At 54.1% G+C, this 23,057-nt stretch overlaps 2 protein-coding genes across 2 annotated transcripts; one reads left to right on the forward strand and one right to left on the reverse strand.

Annotated features, from left to right (window-relative positions):
• The first annotated feature begins 883 nt into the window (after positions 1–883).
• Positions 884–19,156, forward strand: MEIOSIN (meiosis initiator). The gene is given in 13 exon segments (XM_069089058.1): positions 884–936; positions 1,774–1,862; positions 4,165–4,255; positions 5,575–5,674; positions 12,025–12,344; positions 12,377–12,627; positions 15,231–15,325; positions 16,206–16,358; positions 16,460–16,533; positions 16,944–17,117; positions 17,849–17,995; positions 18,139–18,325; positions 18,454–19,156. Coding segments are annotated over 12 exon segments (1,932 nt in total). The 5' UTR covers positions 884–936; the 3' UTR covers positions 18,705–19,156.
• Positions 19,157–19,286: 130 nt separating this feature from the next.
• Positions 19,287–23,057, reverse strand: SIX5 (SIX homeobox 5; the record flags this gene model as incomplete). Its single annotated transcript, XM_069088233.1, has 3 exons — positions 19,287–20,474; positions 21,336–22,189; positions 22,636–23,057. Coding segments are annotated over 3 exons (1,836 nt in total), but the record flags the coding sequence as incomplete, so codon positions are not given.

Raw genomic sequence — 23,057 nt, forward strand, 5'->3', positions numbered from 1 at the left:
TCCCCTGGATGGTTTGATCCAGCAGGGCCGGGCCGCGGCTGCCGTGTGCGACGGGGTGGGGGAGGGGAACGAGAGTGCAACCACGCCTGCGGGCAAAGTGCCCCGTGCCTCGGTTTCCCCATGTGCCTCTCTTCCAACAGAGATGGAGGCCTTGAATGCCAGAGTGAAGAACAGGGCGAGAAGGCTGGGGAAGGGTTTGGAAAGTGAGAGCGTGGGAGGGCGCAGCGGGGCGCTGGAGGGTCGGGAAGGGCAGGTGCCTTGTCCTCCCTTCCGAAGCTCCTCCCCCCTCCAGGGACGTCCACAGCGGACAGTTGACAGTTGATGTTGACGGTTGACAGTTGATAATTGGAGGGAGGGCAAATACCCTGGACTGGGAGGAGTCTTCGGGAACTGGTGGGGGGGGGGAGGCGGAGCCTGTGGTGTGAAGGGGGAAGGGAAGCAAGGAGCCTGCTAACTAAAGAGGCGGGGCTGCCCACGGAAGGCGGGAAAGCTCCTCGTGACTGGAGGCGGAGCGTCACGAGTCAGCTCAGCTCCAGGAGAGAGCCGAGAGGCTGGAGGGGAGCGAGAGAGGCGGAGCCAACCAGGCTTCCGTCCAATCCGGGACAGAGATTGCGAAGCGCGGGAAGCGCGGAAAGCTCGAGGCCTGTCATAGAGGGATGGGGCGGGGCCAAGGCCGGGAGGCGGAGCGCGATTGGCCAGCCGGTTGGGCGCGCGGGGGCTGCAGCTGGGCTTCGAGGCAGCCGCGGCTATTGCAGGAGAGGCGAGGACGAAGGCGGCAGCGGCAGCTGCTGCAGCGGCACGTGCTGGGTTACAGGCCGGGGCTTTGCAGGCCGGAGGGACAGGCGCGCGCGTGCGCGTGGCGGCTTTCCCCTGCTCCCTTCCACCTCCCCAGCCCTCCCCGGGGTCTCGCGCCAGCTCCCGGGCAGCGATCTTGGGGTAGGGCGCTGCTGGAGAGAGGCTCGCACCATTGCGCATCTCCGGAGGCCGGAGCTGGAGGGTACTGGGGTGGGGAGGGGGCCTACCGACCTGCCGCACCTCCTGCCCTCTTTGGGCCAGCCCCACCCTGGGGCCCTGCTCCCTTTCCCCAGCTGCCTTGTCCTCGCCCCCACTGGCCCCTCCCCCAGCTGCCCTGGCCCCTCCCCCTGGGCCTGCACCGCCCCCCACCCTTGGGCTCCTCCCCCAGCTCTCTCCTCCCTCCCTGGCCCCTCGCCCACCCCTCTTCTTTCTCAGCTTCTGAGTGGCACCTCCCGCCTGCCTCCCCAGGTTCCCCTCTTTTCCGTCTCTCCCTGGCTGGGGATGCCCAGACCCTTCCCCCGTGCCGTGATCTCCCTTTTCTGCCTCCAAAAACCCTGTGCCCTATCTTCTAGGGTCCCCTCCCCCCCGGGGAGCCTGTGCCCCTTCCCCTGTGGCCCTCCCTCCCGTAGCCCTGTGCCTCCCAGAGCCTCTCCCCCATCCTTGCCCTCCCTCCCCGAACTCTCCCCGGAGATGGGCAGGCCCCCCTTCCACACAGTCCAGGGGCCCTCCCACCCAGTTCTTCCTGGGCCATCCTGCCTCCCTCTCCTTCCCCATCGCTAAGAGCCGGCCCCCAGCTTTTTTGGGGGAGCTTTGCCAGGTTTCCCCCTTCCCCCCAGATCCTGATCTCCCTTCACATATATCTCCCCATGTATCTTCCTCTCCTCCTTCCAGTGCCCCAGAGGAGCCCCTTGGATTCTGCCTCCTATCAGAGGCCAATGGTCCACTCATTACCTCCCCCTCTTTCATCTCCCTTTCCAGATGTGGGGCCCCAGTGGACACCCGCATGCCCCCGAACGGCCCCAAGAAGGCCCCGGCTGCAGAATGGGCCCGCTCTGCCCCAGTGAGAGGTAACGGGAGGACCAGGATGGGGAAGGGCAGGACTAGAGATGCTTTACAAAGGGAAGGGATGTTTGAGTCCGAAGGTCTGGGTTCTAATTCCACATATACCACCTGTGTGTTCTGGGACAAAGTCAATTCTTGTTTGGGTCTCAGCTTCCTCATCTGAAAAATAAAGGGGTGAATTAGGTGGCCTTTGAGGTTTTTGCTATTCATGGACTTTCTGATAATGTAATTATTAAAATACTTGCCCTGTGTAAGACAACTTAGTTGTTAAACTTGGCCTAGAGAGCAGGCCTGGGAGGGGCTATTGCAGAGAGGTTGTTTAATTGGAGCTTGAAAAGAAGAGGGACCTAAAAGCAAAAAGCCTTTTGAGGGTCAGGGATTCCCATCACTGAAAAACTTCAGCAAGGGTTGGAAGAGCCTTGTGGGAAATCAGGCAATTTGACATGGTGGAAAGCTGGCTGAAGCTGAGGAAGGAGCCCACCTGTGATGCCATCTTTGTGACTGTGGGCAGATCATTTTACCAGCTAGCAATGAGTGAGTACCTACTAAGTGTCAGGGGTACAAAGAAGGGCAAAAATGCCTCCTGCCCTCAGGGAGCTTGCATTTTAGTGGGCAGAACAATCAATAACTTGGTACACACTAGATAGATATACATATTTACACACACACACTCACACACACACACACACACACTCGACTGGAGGCAATCTGCTGGGACAGAAGGGGAGGGCAATGAATAGCAACCAGGAGGAGCCCATGAAAGCCCTTCTTGGATAAGTGGAATGTGACCTGAGGATACCCCTCACTCAGTATGAAGGGAAATGAATTCTAGCTTTTCCCATCCTCTCCTCTGGTGTTATGTGAGCCCCATGTTGGGAACTTTCGATTTAGAGGAAGTCCTCTAGTAAACTGAGTGGTTGGACCCCTTTTGGAGGCTTTACAGGAGAACATGGATGAAGCTTGCACAAAATGAGAGGCTGTGGTCCTTTCCATCTGTAATGTTATATGGAGCACCTATATTCCTGAAATCAAAGATTCATCAAACTATCGAAGGAGTACTGACTTCACCAGGTTGTGAGGGTAATTTGAGTTAATGTATGTAAGTGATTTGGCCAATCTTAAATCCATATATAAACTCTGGCATTATAATCTTCATTATTATGGTGCTCTGGGGAATCCAGTTTGGTGCTGGACAAGGGCCTCTGCAGGATCTTTTGACTCAGAGATTCTTGCTCCTGCTCCCGATCCAGTTCCAAACAGGGCTCCTAGGGAGCACTCACTGCTGTTTGACAGGAGCTTAGGGCACAGACATTCTGTCTGCAAGCAAGGCTCTGCTGTTCAGGGGCTTCCATTCCCTTTGGGCCCAAGCTGCCCTTCTCCAGACAGCTCTAAGTCAATGAAACCTGAGCTAAAACCCATCAGCAAACTGTCCCCTCTGTATCTGGCCCTTCCCCAGGGCTTACAGAGCCCCTCAGGTCCAGTTTTCTGAGGCCTGTCTGTATCTTCCAAACCACCTTCTCCTGGTTTGGAAGCTGTACAGCCCCATACAAACACAAAGACTTATTGCTGTTGTTAACATTAGGTGTCGAGGGTAAATATTATAAAAATTGGAAGTAGAGGAGCGTGGGTCTCTTTGCTGGGCCCAGGCCTACAGTTGAACTTAGGACTTAAAGCCACAAGGGAGCACTGAGTTGGTCCAACTCTTACTCTGCAGATGAGGAAACCGAGGCCCAGTGAGGAGAAGCAGCTTGTTCTGGGGGCAGATTCCAGGTCCCCATGTCAACCTCTCAGAGGCTTAGTTTTTGTATTTGTACAGTGGGCATCATAGTAATATCTAGCATTTAGTGCTACATATGTTAGCTCCTTTGATCCTCACAGCTATGTTGGGAGATGTATCCTATTCATATCTCCATTTTACAGATGTGGAAACTGAGGCCAAGAAAGGGGAAGTGCCTTTGCCCAAGGTTATATAGCTAATAAGTATCTGAGACAGGATTGAACTTGGGGCTTCATTTGTCCAAGGTCAGTCCTCTCAGCCACCTAGAGGCCAAATAATAGTACTTGTGCTACCTACCTCTCAAGATTGGAGTGACTGAAGTACTTGACAGACCCTACTCTGCCGTGTAAATATGAGCAGATAGCATCATGCATGAGTTACCTGTTTGGGGGAAGGAGGAGTCTAGTCCTCTGACCCTAGTCTACAGGGAGCAGCTGAGATCTCTTTCTTGAGGGTCCACAGGCTGGATCAGAATCCAGGCCTAGATTTCGGGTGCTCACTGAACTCTTCTGCATTCTTTCCCTGAACAGAAAACGGAGGCGAAATCACACCAAAACACTTCAGGAGTTAGCCATGTTATTGCCTATCCCCCTGCAGGCCGACAGCAAAAAACTCACCAAGGTACAGGGGGAGGGTGGGTCAATGGCTGTGGGAAAACAGGTGATACACAGGACAGGGAGCCAGGGGGCTTGTTGAGACAAATCTGTCAATGGATGATCCAGCAGAGAAGGTCCCAGGGACTTTAGAGATCATTGAAAGGCAAGGGACCTGCCCAAGCTCCCACGGGGGTAAATAGAGTTGTAATTTGAACTCAGACCCTTTGACTCTAAATCCTGTATTCTCTGCATTTCACCACTGTGCGGGTAACCATCTGTCAGCCCCTGAGGGTGGACAGCAGGGCAGCTGAGAGAGAAGCGGGAGCCCTCACGGACACTTCTCACATGGGAGGCAAGTTTGCTGCTTGGCTTACTAGCTTTGTCCCCTCTCAGCAGAAATGACTGAATGGTCATTCCCAGAGCCCAATGTTTTAGGGCCACATCTGCTAGAAGTGAGCCCCACCCCACCCTGCTAAGTGTGACCACGTTCATTCCACACATTTCCTGGAGGATGGGGTCGTCAGGAGTCTGCGGCTGGGCCAGGCAGTGCCTTAGGCTGGCACTTCTGCTCTGAGCCCCCCAGTCGGTGACTTGCATCAAATGAGCTTTGAGGTTTCTTCCCATCCTGATCGTGCTGGATTCAACCTAGACAAGGCTGAAGAGCCCAAAGGACAGAAAGCAGGCAGACTTGGTAGCAGTATTCCATTGTGGAATATTGGGTGAGCTGGCCCGCGCAGGAGGGAGCGCCAGACTTCTGCTTGCTCACAGTTAGTCCGCGTACCTATTGCTAGGGTGGTGTGCAGTGTTTCCCTGGTTCTGCTCTGAAGAAAAGTCTTCCCACGCTTTTCTGAAAGCTCCTCGCTCATCATTTCTTGTAACACAGTCATGTTCCACTGGTGGGCGCTGTTGTGATCCTCACTTTTCATTTGAGGAAACTGAGAGTAAACAGAGGTGAAGTGACTTGCCCAGGGTCACACAGCCCAAATAAGTGTCTATGACTGGATTTGAACTTATATCTTCCTGCCTCCAGGCCTGGGGCTCTATCCATTGGGCAACCTAGCTGCCTCAGGGCTCTTTCATTTGGACTGCTGTCCAGTGATACTTCCCCTCTATACCCCGTAGTTTAGAAATTAATGGGGGGCACTCTGTGGCACCAGGAGAGAGAAATACCCCGCTCTGCAGAGACCTTCCTGGCTGTTCCATGGGCAAGTAGAAGCTCAGTGATTTTGAGCAAGGCTGGCTAGTCCAGGCCTCCCCTGAAAAAACACTGAATGAGGCCTTTTATGGGGAAGCTCTTTCTGATTCCCAGATCCCACTTGGACCCTCTGTTTCTTTTTGGCACAGAAGGAGATTCTCCTGCATGTTCTGCACTACATTGAGCACCTTCAGCGAAGCATTGATGTGGCCAAGTCTCTTCTCCTATTCCAACCCACAGACAAAGAAGGTAACCCCTAAGTAACTGGGGCCTGGGGAGGGAATCTGAGGCAGGAGTGGGTGGGGAGCAGAGGTCTCACCTGGCCTGTGGGAGGCCTGTACAGTACAGTGCAGGATTGCCCAGGCTGAGCGGGAAGCCAGGAGCCCTGAGACTGAGCTCTTGTCTGCCCTCTCCTTCTTTTTCTTGTGTCTCCAATTAAGTTGTGTCTTTTCTCTGGGTCCTATATTTCTTCTAAATGAACAGAGACCTGGCTTTGTGAAAGTCAGGTGAAAGAACAAGCTGGTGAGAGCTAGAGAACAGAAGAGTGAAGGGTGCCTTGCCTGTCCTCAGGTGTCCGAAGGGCTGGCATTCGGACGGATTAGACCAGTGTAGTTGGAATATTTGGCAGAACTAGGAAGTTGCAGAGAAGAAGGTTTTGTCTTAGTTTGAGGAAAAACTTTTGAGCAATTAATTAGAACTCTCCCAAATTGGAATGGGCTGCCATGGTCAATGGCGGGCCGGTCATTGTTGGAGATCATCAGATGGAGGCTGGAGACACTTTAGAAAGGATTCTTATTCAGGTTGACTAGGTGAACTCTGAGGTGCCTTCCAGCTCTACAAGTCACAAGTCTGGTCTTAGCTCATTACTTACTAGCTCTGTGGTTCTGGGCAGGGCACTTTCACTTTCTGAGCCTTAGTTTTCTTATCTGTAAAATGGGGATAATACCTGTACTACCAAATGAAAATTGTCCACCACATCACACCATTAGCATATATTGAGAGAGTGGTCCACCAAGGCCCCAGGGCTTTTTCATTTGAATTGCTTTCCAGGGGTATCTCCCCTATCCTGTGCCATACAGTTGATCATTGGGGGGCGGGGGCGGGGGGAGAGGGGACAGGCAAATTCCTGTCTGGGAACTTTCAGGAAAATGAGACAAAGTTCCCAGGAAAGAAACTTGGCACCCAACTAGATGAGTGTGGGGGGGTGGATTTTCAAAGTACAAATAACAAGAAGAATTAAGAAGAGGAAGAGCCCCAGACCTGAGCCATTTACATGTCACTGTATAGGGCTTGGTGGAAGTGGGGCTACATGCAGGAAGCTCCCTACATCCCCAGGCAAAGACAAAGCACCCCATATCTCCCCTTGTGTTCAGAGAGCCTGGTTGTTGGGTATTTGCCAGAAGCCTTGCAAGAAGAAACAAGCCTGGAACCTAGGCGAGGAGGGGAATAGAAGTACCCAAAAGGCCCCCCGCACCTTAATGGAGTAGCTGAAAGCTTGGGCTGACTGGGGTGGTGAGGGTGGGCACACCAAGGAACAAGGACAGATCTCTCAGTTCAGAGTCAGCCATGCTTGGATGGCAGGGTCTCAAAGCCACCTGCCCTTCTTGCTCCAGGAGCAAACATCTGCAGTGATCCCACTGCTGCTCAGGAGAAATCCTTGCTAGTTACTGAAAAACCGGCTGCCCCTGGACTCGAGATTCCTCCCCACTACTCCCTACTACCTGCCATGCTCTCAGCCAAACTGGGCTGCTCAGGGCCCCCAGTCGTGCTGTCTGTGGCATGCTGCCCCAGCCCAGCTTGTCTGATGGCGTCTGGTCCCAACTCACATGGCACCACCTTTCTAAACTATCACAGTGGGCAGAGCATGGGGTTTGCAAGCAGAGAATGAGTCCTGGCTCTGCTACTCATGCCCTTCGTGACCCTGGGCAAGTCCCTTCTCCCCCTTGGCCTTGTGGTTTTTCTCTGTATAATGTGTGGGTTGGGCTAGATGATCTCTGAGGTCTTCTTCACCTGTCAATCCCAGGATCTCCTCTAAAGATGGAAGATACACTACATTGGGAAGAATATTGACTGGCCTCAGGCCCAGGCCTTTCCTCTTAGCTCAGAACTTTAAGGAGCTGAGGGCCACTGAACCAATGTTGATCTAAACAGTGGTGGTGATGATGCTATCCCTGTGCTTTAAAGAATGGTTGTAAGGAAAGCACTTCATAAATCTCCTTACTATGGACATGTGAACTGGTATTCTGAGCTCCTGACTGCCAAGAGTGTGACTTGAGAGGAGGGAAAGACCTGGAAAAGGTCACTCAGTCCCTAGGCCCCATTTGGTTCAGAACCTGCTTGTAGTTGAGCATGGTTTGGTCAAAGCAGGGGACCCCTAGTGCATCTGTGGGGACTTCTGGGCTGTGGGGAGTGTTTAGAAGATGTGGACAGAAACTGCATGGGATGGGTCTGGGTGCAGGGGCTGTGATCTATACCTGTGGAGGGTGTGTCCTCTTCAGTAAGGGCTCAGAGCCAGTGAAGCCTAGAAGTATCACTCCAGGAATGGAGGGGACAGAGTGCAGAACTGGGAGTTAGGTGACCTGGGATTTAATCAATGCCTCCCACGGGCCAGTCTCTGTGCAAGGCACCAGAGATGCAGTGACAAAAAAGGGAACAGGGTTTGCCCACAAGGAGCTTACATTCTATCTCAGATTTTTACTTTCTACCTATGTGACTTTGGGCAAGTCCCTCAGCTTCTCTGGGCCTTGGCTTCTCAAAATACCCCTTAAATGAATTCTTGATCATCTCTACACTCCGTGCCAGGTCAGGGGAAGGAAGGGGATGTGGTAGGGTAGGCAGAGGAGGCTACAGAAGGTAAAGAAGAGTCAATTCGTTTTGTTTTCTTTTTTACACTGGTAAGCTTTAAAAATAACGACCATTTGTTTCATAGACTGATAAATACCGTGTTTCCCTGATAATAAGACCTATCCCGAAAATAATCCCTTTCCTTACTGTGTAAGATTCCTCTAAAATAAGACCTCCCCCGAAAATAAGCCCTATTGAGATTGCTACTGTAGTGAAGGTGATCCCCTGCGCTACACGCTACATTACGGTACCCTCTGTATGCACCGTCCCCCCCCCGCCCCGTGAAACGCACGCCGCGCTCCGAGCTGCATCCAATCAGAGCTGCAGCAGTGAGCGCGTCATCCTGTTTTTTATTGAATTCATTATTGAATAAAGGTACATTTTTTTGTTCACATTTACCTGTTTATTAAAATTGCTGTCAATGTTCATTAAAATAAGCCCTCCCCTGAAAATAAGCCCTCTGGTGTTTTTCTATCCAAAAAAATATAATAAGACAGTGTCTTATTATCGGGGAAACACGGTATTAGCTATGGACTAGTGGAAAGTGCTGGTTTGGTCCATCTCATTTTATGAGGATTGGGGTGGGGAGGAGTGAGCAGAACCTGAGGCCTTGAGAGGACTGTGAATTGCTCAAAGTCAAATAACTAGTGATTAACAGAAGTCAGGCCAGTGCCCAGGTCTCTTGATATCTGGCCAGGGCTCTTCCCCCTGAAGTGCTTAATTTTGCTTTAAAAGAAAAAGGTTTTATTGATAATTTTTGGTTCTTACAACATCATAGTATTTCATATATGTCCCATTTCCCCTCCCTGAGAGCCAGCTCCTGTGACAAATGATATTTTACTGGAGAGGGAAGAAAAAGTTTGCACTACTGGATACATTGAAAAAGTCAGAAAACATGTTCAAATCTGTAACATCTGTGGACTTCCCTCCTCCATGAAGCCTGAGGGTGTCCTCTCTGCTCTCTTCATGCTAGTCCCAATTGATCTTTTACAACTCTGTTACATTTACTTTTGATTCTTTTAGTGTGTGACATTGTTACGGTCATTGTATATATTGTTTTCATGGCTCTGATTATTTCATTCGCATCAGTTCATGTAGATATTTCCACGCTTCTCTGTACTCATCACACACATCATTTCTTTTTTTAATCACAGTCATTTTTATTAACAGACTATTAGAAAATAATCATGGAAGAGACCTTTGGTTTATTCTTCTAACAAGCCTACTGATCTGGTCTTCCCTGTTAGCAGCATCTCCACCTTCCACAAAATGTCAAGTCTTTTTCTTCATTCCATCCCATGGAGAAAAATCATTCAGAGGGCTGCAGGAAGTTGCTGGCAGCTTTGAAGTGCTTGCCAGCACTGTAGATCTCAAGGATCAAATCCTCCGTGTAGATGATTCCATATCTACCAAGAGATTTTGCAATAATGACATCATATGGGCAATTCTGTTTTTTGATCTTGCCATAACCACGTTTGTAGATCAAGTCACTCCCAGACTTCATGTTTGGGTAACCCCATGCAATGCATGGTTCCACAGCCCTCAGCATGTTAAACGAAGCCTTGGTAAGCTTAGCAAAGTTGCCCTTAAAGACCTGACAAAGACGAAGAAGCTGCAGCACTTTTCGGACCTTTGGGCTAACAATTCCGATAACAAAAGCTAACGTGGGCTCAGCAGCTCCCTAGCAAGGGCCAGCTTTGCATGCCTCTGTAGCCAGCCAGATTTCACTTCTGTACTTCTGTCCTTATGGCAGGCTTTCAGATTCTTCATAAATAACTTTTCTTCATACTTTAAGGGGCATTTTTACAGCCATCTTCTTCAGGCATTTGGCCTTTACTTTTTCAGAAGGGATTCTGGAATGGATGCTCACTTCTTTTCTTCTACACTCACCATGATTCCAGCTGGGAAAATGTCACATTTTTTCTAGCAGTCATTCACGGACCACAATGTGTTTAGCCATTCTTCAGTGGTTAAACTTTGGGCCTCAAATTGGTTGTCAATTCTTAGCTATCCCAAAAAGTGTTATCAATATTTTAAAGTACTTATATGGGGACTTTCTTCTTCCTGATAGCTTCCTTGGGGTATAAGCCCAACAATGAAGTCTGTAGTTCAAAGCATATGGACATTTTAGTCACTCTCTTTGCATAATTCCAAATTGCATTCCAAAATAGTTGTGCCATTTCACAGCTTTATCAACTATGTATTGGGATGCCTTTCTTCTCATACCCCCTCCAACATTAACTGTTGTCATTTTGGCCAATTTGCAGTGTGTGAAGTAAAACCTCAGAGTTGTTCTGATTTGCATCTCTCTCATCAATAGTGATTTTTTCATGTGGTTGTGAACACTTTGCATTTCTTCTTTTGAGAACTGCTTATATCCTTTGACCATTTTTCTATTGGAGAATGGCCATCAGTCATATACACACATACATATATATGTGTATGTATATATGAATGTATGTGCTCAATATTTATATAGCTTGAACATCAAACCCTTATCAGAGAAATTTGACACTTTTTTTTCTCATTTGACAACTTCCCATATACTAGTCATTAATGTTGACTTTGCAGAAGCTTTTCAGTTTCAAGTAATCTAAGTTACCTGCTTTATCTTTTGACTGCCTCTGTCTTCTGCTTGGTTAAGAATATATCTCCTACCTCTCTTCTCGTTCTTTTACAGGATGGTCTTTAACATTAAGATCATGTAGCTATTTAGTATGCATTGTGGGGGTGGGGTGGGAGACATTGGTCTAAGCCCAGTTTCTGCCAGATTGCTTTCAAGTTTTCCCAGCAGTTTTTGTCCCTTGGTAACCCACATTCTCCACTTTATCAGACACTGGGTTATTGGATTCTCTTGTTCCTGAATCCCCCTTGTCTCATATCTTCCGTTGAGCTTTCCTTTAGCCAGTACCAGACGGTTTTGATGACTGCTGCTTTAGAACAGAGGCGCTTAATCTTTCTGTCCCACTTCCAATTCATTTTTCACCACGATGCCCAAATTGTTTTCCTAGTACACTGCTCTGATTCTCACTGCCCTTCTCGGTTCAAAGATCTTCAGAAGCCCCCTGCCTAGCAGACCTTCAAGGCCCACCATCCTCTGCTCACACCATCCAAGGTTCTGGCCAAACCAGTCTGCTTTTCTTTGCCCTTTCTTGCCCTGTCTCCTGGCTGTATCTTTGTTCCTGCTGTTCCTCACTTAGAGTAGATTCCCTCTTCCTACCTTTGCCTGCTTGAATCCTTCCCTTTGAGGCTCCACTCGGATCAACCCCTCTTCCTTAGAGCCTTCCCCAACCCAGCTAGATGAAAGTGAGCTCTTCCTCCCCCAGCCCTGCAGCTTTCCCTAGCTCCCCCTTGTCCTCAGCACATTCTACTGCCTCCTCCTGCCCACCACATGCATGTTTCTCCCCAATCCTCATTAGACTCTAAGTAGTATGAAGGCAGGCTTCATCCCTCTGCCCAGCGCCTTGTAAAATGACCAGGGTTCTGTAAGAGCAACAACGTTTACAGAGTGCCTGAAGGTTTGAAAAGCTCTTTACAAATACTGTCTCATCTAATGTTCACAATCCTGGGAGGTAGGGCTGCTGGCACACCCATTTTATAGATGAGGCAACTCCAGCAATTAAGTGACATGCCTAGGGTCACACAACTAGTAAGCATCTCCTTGGCTCTCCATCTACCTAGTTCTACCTACTGCATCAATTAGCTGCTAAGGGGTCCTGTATTCCTCTTCAACTCCAGTCACTTTGGTTTCTCAGAACGAAGGGCAGGGGCCAAAGATCCTCAGGCTTGCCTGGCCCTCGGCAGGGGCCCCTCCCAGCCCGGGAAGCAGCCCGTGGAGGAGTCGACTCCAAACAGAAGCAGAGGAGGGGCTGTGGGGGGAGCCGCTTTCCCCAGGAGACACCCCACCCCTTGCCAACATCTGGACTCTTGGTTGGCCCCAGCCCATGGAGCAGCTGGACTGACACTTCTGGAGATGGCTGAAGGTGGAGTTCACCTCTGCTTAGCAAGTTGGTTCCTCAGCCCCATCCTCCACCCTGTTTTCCCTCACTCCACTCAACCTTCAGCCCTTGGTGCTGTGGATCTGGAGGGAGGAAGGGTGGAGGGGAGGCTTGGGATTCAGAGATTCTTGCTGGGAGGGAGGGTTGACATCATAAGGATGGTGGGTTCTTCTTTCCTTTCCTGGCCCTATCTGTAGAGGAAACCAGGCAGAGCTGTTCCCTGTCTGTCTTTCCTCCTGTTCCAGACTCTTGTGGAGGACCCAGTGCCCAGGAAGAGCGCCCCTGCCCCACCTGTGAGGCCCAGATGACAGCAGGTGGTGAGTGGCTGACACCTCACTCCCTCAGTGAGCCTCTGCTCAGGTAAGGCCCTCCCTGCTCTCATCTCCACCAAGAGCCCTGGCCTCGAAGGTCTCTGGACTAGAGGCCAGTCACTGGACTCTGGGAGCCCTGGTATGATTCACACTGAAAGTCATGTTGGCATCACTAATGCTTCCCAGCTCAGGGGCTCATCGAATACTAGAGGCAAAAGTTGCCTGGTGAGGATGGAAAAGGCAGTAGGCCTTCCTTCGGGGACATGGGCTGATATCTTCCACGTCTTACTTTCGTGATTCTTTGACCCTGGGAATTGTGTCTTCCAACACCCTCATTTTACCGAGAAGTAAACTGATGGCCAGAGCAGGGAAGCAGCCTGCCCAGAGTCACAGAGCCACCTCAAAGGTTTAGGAACGTGAAGCATTACTGTTTTTTCCTACCCTTTCTGTAACAATCTTTATCCTTGGTTATTTGCTGGAAAGAGGGAAGCCAAGGAACAGGTGATTCTGGCTGCTCAAGGCTGGGGGGCAGTGGGAAGGCCAGAGCTGTGAACTCTGAGGATGGGGGCAGGGGGTACTGAAAGAGAACCTCCTGAAGAACAAGGACTTGGCTCTTACACAAAGCCCTTCATTCATGTGGACTCAATGGGGAGGGAGCTGGGATGCCTGGAAGAGCCTCAGACGCTCGGGAGGACCTTTGCTGAAGAGGGGCTCCCGGAGCAGAACCTGGATGGACCTTTGTGCCTCCTCAACCTATCCCTGCGGCTCTGCGAGTCTGCAGCCTCCCCCCTGAGGGCCTCAGAGATGGGGGTCACATGTTCCTGGTGCTTGGGCAGCCATCCTCATCACGAGATGGACTTGCTGGGGTCCTGCCCAGACCTGGAGAACAGAGGTAGCAAGCTCTGGACAGAAGATGGAGCATTGATTGAGCACCTGCTGTATGCTAGGCATTGTGCTGAGAGCTTTGATCCTCACAACAACCCAGGGAGAAAGGTTTCTTGATCATCCTCACTTTATGGCTGGGTGACTATCTATGAAGTATCAGAAGCTGGTTTGAACTATGGTTTTCCTGACTCCAGGCCCTAGTGCTGCATCTGTTAGAGAAGGAAGATTATTTGGGGCTCCTGACTTCAGTGAGCTTATAGTCTATTAGGAGAAATAAAGCAATGACCATAGGAAAGAGCTAACCCTGCTCCGTGCAGGAAACCAGAGGCATCCGCAGTCTGAGGGCATCTGGGAAGAATTCCAAAAGAGGCAGCGTTTGATAGGCGCCTCGGACCCCGAGGAGGTGCAGTGCCACAAGGTGGCGCTTGCTGGGATCTGTACAACTAAAGTCCAGGAGGAAGGGGGAGCTGAAGTGCATGTTTATGGAACACTGGCTCCAAAGATCAGCCAGTGGGGACTGGTGGGACTGGGCAAGCAGACATCCTTGTGCAGTGGGGTGCGCCCGGTGTGGTCGCCAGTGAAATCAGTGCAATCGTTCTCCTTTTCCATTTTGCACTGGACTCATGATTTTATTTTTGTGGGGTAGGGAAATTCTGCAGCCAATGCAGGTCAGCTCTGGCTATGAAAATTACAGTCCCTGAAAACTGAGAGAGAGCATGGCATGAGGGATGGAGAGCTGGCCTCAGGCAGAAGACCTGGTTCTAGTCTCTTCTGACCCACATTGGCTCCATGACCCTGGGCAAATTACTTAGCCTCCAGATGTCCCCACACCTGCAGCCTTCCACCTTGTCAGGGCCCTCCTGGGCACCATGTTTTAGGAAGGCCAGTGACAAGGATAGAGCTCAAAGGAAGGCATCCAGGATGGCCAGGGGCCCTTCAAACCATGCTACTGGAAGGTCTCCTGAAGGATTACGTGACACTTATCCTTGGAGGGATGTGAGAATTGTTGCCTCAAATTTGAAGGGCGCTCATGTGAAAGATTAAACTTGTTCTGCTGGGCCTCAGAGGCCAGACCCTGAGCCAGGGAGGAGGCAGAACAGGCACAGGCAGGGCATCTCTCCTAGAGGGCCATGGCTCCTGGGGAGAGCCTGGCTCAGGCAGCTTCTTTGGTTTCTTGGGGCTCTGCCTCAGTCAGGGCTGCCCTCCGACATTACCTCCAGTTCTCATAGTTATGTGCATGTTGTCACCTCCGGGTGCTCCCTGAGGGCAGGAGATGTTTTCCCCTTTCTTTGTATCCCCAGCCCTTAGCCTGGTCCTGGCACAGCGCAGGCACTTATTAAATGCTTGTTCGCTTAACTGGACTCTAGGCTTCTGTGGTTGTGAGCCAATGGGCTTAGCTGGCATGGGAGATGAGTGTGTGGAAGAGAAAGTGACAGGCTGGAGCCGGACCACACTGGGCTCTGAAGGGGGGTGGGGGCCACCAGTCTTCGTGTCGGGGTGGGGAGAGGCGTTCCCCTGGTGGAGCATCGGGGTATGGGGCAAGGTCCCCGGGAGGATGTGGGCTTAGAGCTCAGATGGTGTGTCCCCAGTCCAGAACTGGTGGGGCTGGGGGCTGTTACTTGGGGTCCTTCCTAGTTTTGTGTGAACGCAGGGGAATGACTGTCTTTCTCTATGCCTTCCTCTCCTCTTTTGTGAGTAAAGGGCTGGATTAAGAGGCTCTAACTCTCAAGTCTCTGATTTTCCCTCTTGAATCCCTCTGTCTCACAGGCAGGAGCTGGTCTTCTATGACTCCTGTGAGGAAGAGGAAGCAGTGGACACAGGGCCTTGGCTCCCAGCCTGGACGCCTGATAGCAGCCCCCATGGTGAGTGCAGCAGGAGGATACAGCCTCTCTGGCCTCCCTTCTGCCTGAACCCGGGCCCCAGAGCTTGGCAGAAGCTGTGGCTTGGGCAGCAGTTGGATGTGGAGCAGGAGGGGATCCTTTCAGACCATACAGTCCAGCCTAGCCAAGGCAACTAGGAGTGGTCCCTGGGCTGGTTGTGCTCTGGAGCCTCCATCTAGCCCCTGATGGGACAAAATCGGAAATGGCCCCAACAGAATTCCTTTTTTTTTTTTTTTTTTGAGGGCAATTGGGGTCTAAGAAACTGGCCTAGTCACAGAGTCAGTAGTTGTATGTGTGTGTGTGTGTGCCCGTGTATGTGTGTGGTTGTGTGTTTGTAGGGTGTCTGAGGTCGGATCCGAACTTGGGTCCTTCTGACTCCGGAGCCGGCACTCTACTCACTGCACCACCTAGCCACCCCCCAAACTGAATTTCTAAGCTGGAAATGTGGAAGTTCCCAAAATCCTAGATCCTAACAGATGATAGGGCATCCTTGCTCTAAGGGGCCTTAGGACATATGTAGGAGATCTAAGATGGTGGAACTGGAGGAAACCACCTCTTCCAACCCCATCACCATAGAAACAAGAAACAGGCCTAGAGAGGGGATCAGCAGCTGAACCTTGGCCAGCCAAATCCCAGCTATGTTTGTGGTTGTGTGCTCTCAGGGGCATCCTAGGATGTGGTCTTCCTTCTCCCCTCTCCACTTCCCATCGTCCTTACTACAAAGTGCTCCTGGGCAGGAGGGAGAATTTTTTCCTGGGTACCTGTCTTCTTTATCCGAGTTCCATCCAATTTGGGGTTTGTTGAGAAATCTGTGGATGGAAAAGTAGCTTCTGTAGCTCAGGCTTGCCTCTCTGGTTTCCAGGGAGCCCCTTGGTGGATTCTCCCAGGACCAGGAGCTGGCCTGGAGCTAGCCAGCCAAGCGAGGAGCTTGGCCTGAGCCCCTCGCTCTTTACCTCTCCGGGGCGACTGCTGCCTTGGAAGATCCTTCAGGAGGGCACAGAGAGCCTTACCCAAGGTGACATCACAGAGCATTTCCAGCCTGGGCAGTGGGTTGGGCAAAGAGACTTGGGTGGGGGTGGGGGGGGCTGCTAACTCCTCTGTCTCCTTTACTCACAGCTCTCTTTGAAGATGTCTGCCTGAGTCCACAGTCACTGTCTTCCTCCGCCAGCCTGGCTGGGGCACCACAGAAGGTAGCTGCCTTTGAAGCCTCTCCCTGCTCCATCCCCATTCCTTGGTGTTTTGTCCTTTCGCTTCCTAATAATCTCTCTCTCTTGTAAAAAGAAGCCCCAACTCCACTTTTTTCCCTTATGCCTCAGGGAGGGGCTGGAGCTCCAAGGTCAGGAAGCTCCCAGTTTGGAGAGGCAGTCTGTGTGGGGAATCCCTGGGCTGAGCTGGAAGCTTATCTGTCTTCACCTGGACATAGCTGAGTTGGGGGAGGATGCCTGGAGGCCTAGGGACCTAGGGGCCTAGGAAGGAATGAGCCCCAGAAGAGGTCCCAAGTGGGACGGGGGACTGCTGCAGAGGTAGGCCCCATAGCTTGAAGCAGGCCTGGCTCAAAGCCTGGCCACCATTCTCATGCCATTCCTTCTTTCCTGCCCAGCCTCAGGACCCAGCCCCATCAACCTCTGGAGGCCCTCTCCACTCCCTCAACCTTTTTCAGTCAGCATTCTCCCTAGACCACTGTTACCTCTCACTGAGTGAGACCAGCAAGACTGACTCCAGTCCCAGCTCAGGGGTGACCGAACTGGTGTCCCTGTGGAACAGACGGCAGAAGGTGAGATGGTGTCTTCTGCATGGTCAGAGGCCAGCTGGCCTCAAAGCTGCAGCCAGTTCTGGGCATCACACTCAAGGGGGGCTGGCTGCCAAGAGCTGGCTGGAGGTGGGTGGCAAGGGGCCTGCAAAAGGGGAGACCTGGCAGGGAGGGGCAGCAGTCCTGAAATCTGTGCAGAAGACTTGTGGGTGAGAAGCATGAACTATGGCAGTGCCTGACCAAAGGGCTCAGCACCTTACCATCTCGTCTGGGCCTGACGACCCAGGGAGGGGGAAGAGAGGGGCTCTTCTTATCGCCATTTTACAGATGAGGAAACTCAGGCCGGCAGCGATCTGGGCCACTTGGCCTCAGAGGGCCCTTCTCTGGGGAAGTCAAGGAGAGGTCTATTTTGCCTCAGAAAGAACTCTGTTAGTGGCAGAGTAGAAGCGACTGTACAGTATCTCTTCCAGCAACCTAGTTTTTCAGAGGACACTGAGGCTCAGAGAGGGAATGGGGCTTGGGCCCAGGCCCCCCAGCTCCCGGCCCAAGGGCCCTTCTGGCCTCAGCAAGGTGGAGATCCCTGCACTGGGCGAGATGACCTCGCGGTCACCTGCCTGAAACGGCAGGTGGCTGAGGCCTCTCCTCCCGTCCCAGGCCTCCCAGGCCAGCCCCGACAGCTTCCTGTCCTCCAGTGATGAGGATAGCGACTGGACCTGGACCCCCACCAAGCACGCCTCTCCTCTGCTGGCCTCCAGGAGGAAGCACAGGAGGGGCCGGGCAGGGGGCAGCAGCCACAGGAGCCACAAGGAGAGCAAGAAGGGCCACTGTTCTTTCCAGCTGAAGAAGAAATGTGTCAATGGCTTCATCATGTTCTGCCGTCTCAACCGCAGACAGTACATCCGGTGGGTCTGTGGCCCGGCCAGATCTCCGGCCCTTCCCTGAGCCCTCCCTTGCGCCCTGTGCCTCCCCCTCCTGGTGCAGCTGAGCCTGGTGTCTACCAGGGAGGGCATCGTTCTGCTCCCTCACCCGGCCCCCTCTCTGACAGAACCTGCCCCGGCATGGCATCCACCGCGGCCACCAAGGAGCTGGCACACCTGTGGCGGGCGATGACCAAGCAGGAGAGGCGACCGTACTGGTAAGGGGATGGGAGGCTGCTGGGGTGCGGGGAGGCGAAGTCTCAGAACTAAAGGGCTTTAGGGACCATCAAGTCTTAACGCCCAGCCCTTCCCCAAGTCCTGGAGCTTGGCCAAGGCAGACAGCCAGACATTCTGGGATCCCCTGGGATGTGCACTGGAGGGTGAAGGATGGGGGGGCTGACACCTAGCCTTGGCCAAACCGCCTTCCTGCCTCCCACCCTGAGGCTTGGGGGTGGGGGCAGAAGCCAGTGCGAGGGCCCCTGGCCGGTGACCCCTCCCCAGCATCAAGGCCCGCAAGTTCAGCCGCCAGCACAACCGCATCGTCAGGCAGGACTGTTCCAGTGAAGAGGATGATCGCTCGTCCCCCAAGCCCTTCCACCTGCTCCTGGCCGAGAAGGCCCTGTGTTCCCCAGGCCTCGTGTGCACCAGCTCCCCCTTGGGGGACCCTGTCCCTGATAGCCCCGAGTCGCAGTGAAGCAGGGACCACCCCCTGCTCTGACCTCAGGGAGGGGCCCAGGCTGCTGTCCCCTCCACATGACCCAGCCAGGGCTAAGAGGAGAGGGGGCTGGCCCATGAACCCATCTGCACCCCCATCTATCCTGTGGGGAGACCCTGGAGCAGAAGGCAACAAACTCCGGCTCCTACTTTCCTCAGTCTCAGGTCAGGATCAAACGTTTGGAAGGCAATTGTCCTCTCACTCTGCCCCCACCTCCCACTGTTATATTTATAGATTATTTATTGTTCTAAAAATAAAATCACACTTGTTCTTGGACTTTCCCTGGAGAATGCCGGGTTGTTACAGTGTCTTGGCAGGGAAACAGGGCCTGCCCCTGATCCTGGGGCGCCCCCAGGAGTTACGGGAGGAGGGGTAATTGTTTCTGGCCTCTCCAAATCCCCCCCCCCCAGCAGCTGAGCTTGGTGGTCAGACCACAAACCCCACATTCCTACCCTTCCTGTGACCTCCCTCAGAGAAGGAAGTGAAAGTGGTCAGGGTTAAGAAAGGGCATCCACAAAAGGCGATGACTGCCCCCACTTCCCCAGGATCAGAGGCCCCCCCTGCACTTCTGGGTCTGGTTTATTGAAATTGAGGCAGTAACATATCCTAGAAAAATATAAAGATTTGGGAAAGTACAAACCAAGGTCAGGAAGGTCACCCCCTCCCGGGAGGAAGGATCTTTGGTCTGGGGTTACAGAGGGATCATGGGGCCCTCACTGCCACCTCCCAGACACTATTGGCTACTTGGGAGACTCATGCATGGGGTGCTGGGGGGCCCTGGGCCCTGTCACACACACCCACAGCCCCTGCTGGTACATCTCCAATTAACAGCCATTCTCGGGGCAGGGCAGGGTCCTTAGAAAGGCTGGGCCCAAGGGCCATAGTGTTTTTCCACAGACAATTCACAGCCAGTACCAGATTTGACAGGGATGGGTGTGCAGCCAGCCCTCAATTCCCCCAAGAAAGGCTCCAAGCAGGATGGGAGTGGGGCTGTAGCAAACTGAAGCCTCTGCTCCCAGGGGAAGTCCGAGGGCCCCCCAGAGGGAGAGGGGCTGGGGTAAATTAGTGTTATGATTTGGAAGACAGTAGCATTTGTGGTGGGCACAGGGCCCCTTGAGGAAAGCAGGCCGCTGCAGTCTTCAGAGCACCTCATCTGGGGAGTAGAGAAGAGCCGAAGGTCTGGATCCCTTCACAGCTCCAGCGGGTCCTCCACAGGCACTGACTGCAGCTGGGTCAAGACCTTGTCCTCGGGCTCCAGCCCATCCCCCTCCTCAGCACCCGTGCCTCCCAAGAGCAGGCTGCTGTCCCCATCTGGCAGCCTCAGGAGGGCGTGGGGGGCAGGCGTTCCTAGCCCTTTCTCTATCTCAAAGAGCCCCTCAGTTCCCACCCCCAACTCCAGGCCCCCAGGCCAAGAAGGGACAGTGGAGAGGGGTACACTTGTCAGGAGGCCAGAGGAATCCGCGGAGAAGGCCGGGCCAGCTGCCGCTGGCGCCACGGGCACCTGGGGCTGAGCCGAGAAGGGGGGAAGGGCTGGGCCTGGGGCCCCCGTAGCCAGTGCTGGTCCCTCAGCCACAGCAGCCGGGGCTTCCTGCTTGACGGGCAGCGCCAGGCTGGTGGCAGTGGGTGTCAGTGTCTGGGAGACCAGCATGCTGGCTGGGAAGGTGGCAGTCAGGATGATCTTGCCCTGCTGAAGTGTCATCCCCGTCACAATAGGGCTGCTGGAAACCGGGTTCGCCAAGAGGAAGTTACCTGTCAGGGAAGGGAGGATGGGATGAGAGGGTGGTGACCCAAGCCTATCACCAAACCTGTGGCCAAACTCTTCCACCCTGAGCCCACCTCCTCTTCTACTAGGGGGGATCATTTCTGCCTTCACAGGGCTATGGTGATATAAACCACATACAGGTATAAAGGACTAAATCTGAGCCCTTCATCTGATGGGAGAAACTGAGGCCCAGGCCTCCATCCTGGTCACACTGTGTCAGAGGGCCCTGACAGTCCCAAGCCAGGCCCCCTCCCCCCAAGGCCAAGAATTAGGAGGAGAGAGGGAGGGAGAGGGAAAGAGGAAGGGGGGGGAGAGGGAGGGAGGGAGACAGAGACAGAGGGAGGGAGGGAGACAGAGAGAGAGAAGGAGGGAGGGAGGGAAAGAAAGAGAGAGGGAGGGAAAGAGAGGAAGAGACAGAGAGAGGGCGGGAGGGAGGAAGGGAAAGAGAGAGAGAGGGAGAGAGACAGAGAAGAACAAATGAACAGGAAGCCTGAGTCCTGTCCACACCTCAGAGCTAGAAGGAGCTTCTGAGATCACAGAGGCCAATTCATACCAAAGGAAAGATGGAAAGCCCAGAGGGGGAAGGAACTTGGCGATAGTCACATGGGAGAGGGGGCAGGGCAGGATCCAGGGCTAGAAGCCGGAGAGAGGAGGTGAGGGGGTGACCGAAGATGCTCTCCCCTCCTTTCCCTTCCCCCTCCTCAGCATCAGAGCTTTGGGACTAGGAAGGGACCCTTGAGATCATTTGGCTTGTAGATGGCAAAGTGGCATTTCCAAACACACACAGGCACAGGAGCTGTGCTTGCTCCACCCCTCACCCCCCAGGGAGCCAGGGGAAGGAGATGTACCTGGGGTGGCTGCAGGTAACTGCAAAGCTGTGACCCCCATCCCTGGGTTGATGAGGTGAATGTTGGCCTGGCCCAGGGCGGCTCCTGCTGCTGCCGCCACCTTGACGGGGCTGGCGGGCCCAGCCAGCAGCTGTAGGGACCCCACACCTTGGGGCAGGGTAACCACCTGGGATGTGGGCACCACTTGGGGAAGGGACACCAAAGGTGAGGCCCCAGGGTAAACAGAGCCTGATGGAGAGAGGGGGACCACCTGGGGGGCTGGCACAGAAGCTACTGGACCTGGGGGCGACAGTGGCACCACCTGGGGACCCGGGCCAGCAGGTGTCACCATCGAAGGAGAAGGGAAGGGCACCGCTGGCTGTGGGCCCGGGACCACCTGGGAGAGGGACAGCCCCTGCAATGGAAGGGCCTCCTCCCCAGATGCCTGGCTCCCTTTGGAGCCGCCGTCTTCAGCCGGCACATCTTCAGCCTTCAGGTCTCCAGGCTGGGGAACTTGGAGCAGGGAGGGGAGCGGAGCCTGGGGCTGTGGGCTGGAGGGTGGTGGGCCCCCTCCTCCAGTGGCCCCAGTGAGCAAGAGTGGGGCCAGGCCTGGGCCCTCCCCCAGGGCCAGTCCATTAATGATGACAGACCCTCCATTCAGCAGCACAGCTGGAGAGCTGGCCGTGGTCAAGAAGCCCCCATTGAGCAGGATAGATGGGGCAGTTGGGGGTCCCGATGGAGCTGCCGCCCCAGCCAGGAACACAGAACCGGCAGTGGGCACCTCTGTGCTCCCCGGGGCCGCACTCGCTCCAGCGTCCACCTCCTCGGCTCCGTGACTGGACTCATCTTCGGTGCTGGGGTTCCCATCTGACTCACTGCAAAGAGAAAAGAGAGCTGAGCGCTCTGGGGTTCAGCAAGAGGCCGAGAAGGTCTCTGGTGAGGTCCCTCAAGGCTTTGGGGAGGCCACAGAAAGGGGCAAAACACTCTCTCTGAATCTGAGATGCTCTACCAGCCTCCGGCAGCCAGCCACGGAAGCCGAGTGTGACACAGTGGTAAGGCAGGGAGAGATCCCTCGGTGCTGCCAGCCTGGGGAGCCAGGTGTAACGCATCGGTGTGACAGGGAAGGCCCCATACCTGGGGTTCAGGGAGGATCCCGGGCCAGCCCAACACTTGGGGAGCTGCACGTGGACTCGGGTGGGAGGGGTGGAAGGAGGGGTCACGTTTCACAACATAAAGGAGGCCAAGCAAGCGGCGGGCCGGCCCTGCCCCCCTCCTCCCCGGGCAGGGTCCCCCTCCTGCCCCCCCCCCCCACCGCGCTCACCTCCTGCCCGGCGCCCCCACAGCTGCTGCTGCCGCCGCCCCGCCGGGACCCGGGCCGCCCGTGCGGTCGCGCTGCCGCCGGTTCTTGAACCAGTTGCTGACCTGCGTGAGCGAGAGGCCGGTGAGCGCGGCGAGGCGGCGCTTCTCGTCGGGTGCGGGGTAGCGGTTGCCGCGGTAGCAGGCCTTGAGTGCGGCCCGCGAGCGCTCCTTGAAGCAGTACACCGTCTCCTCGCCGTCCCAGATGGTTTTCGGCAGCGGGAACTTCTTGCGCAGCCGGTACTTGTCCACGGCGCCCAGCGCGCGGCCCCGGGCGCGCTCCGCCTCGCGGTAGCGGGCGCGCAGGTAGAGGTCCTGCAGGAAGGCGTGGTGCGCCGCGGGGAAGGGCCGGCTCTCCAGCAGCCGGTAGAGCTCCGCAAAGTCCCC

This window comes from Petaurus breviceps, unplaced genomic scaffold (genome assembly GCF_028583685.1).
Source record: "Petaurus breviceps papuanus isolate PSGF00001 unplaced genomic scaffold, PetGlider_PUasm1.0 185, whole genome shotgun sequence".
Classification (NCBI taxonomy): Eukaryota; Metazoa; Chordata; class Mammalia; order Diprotodontia; family Petauridae; genus Petaurus; species Petaurus breviceps.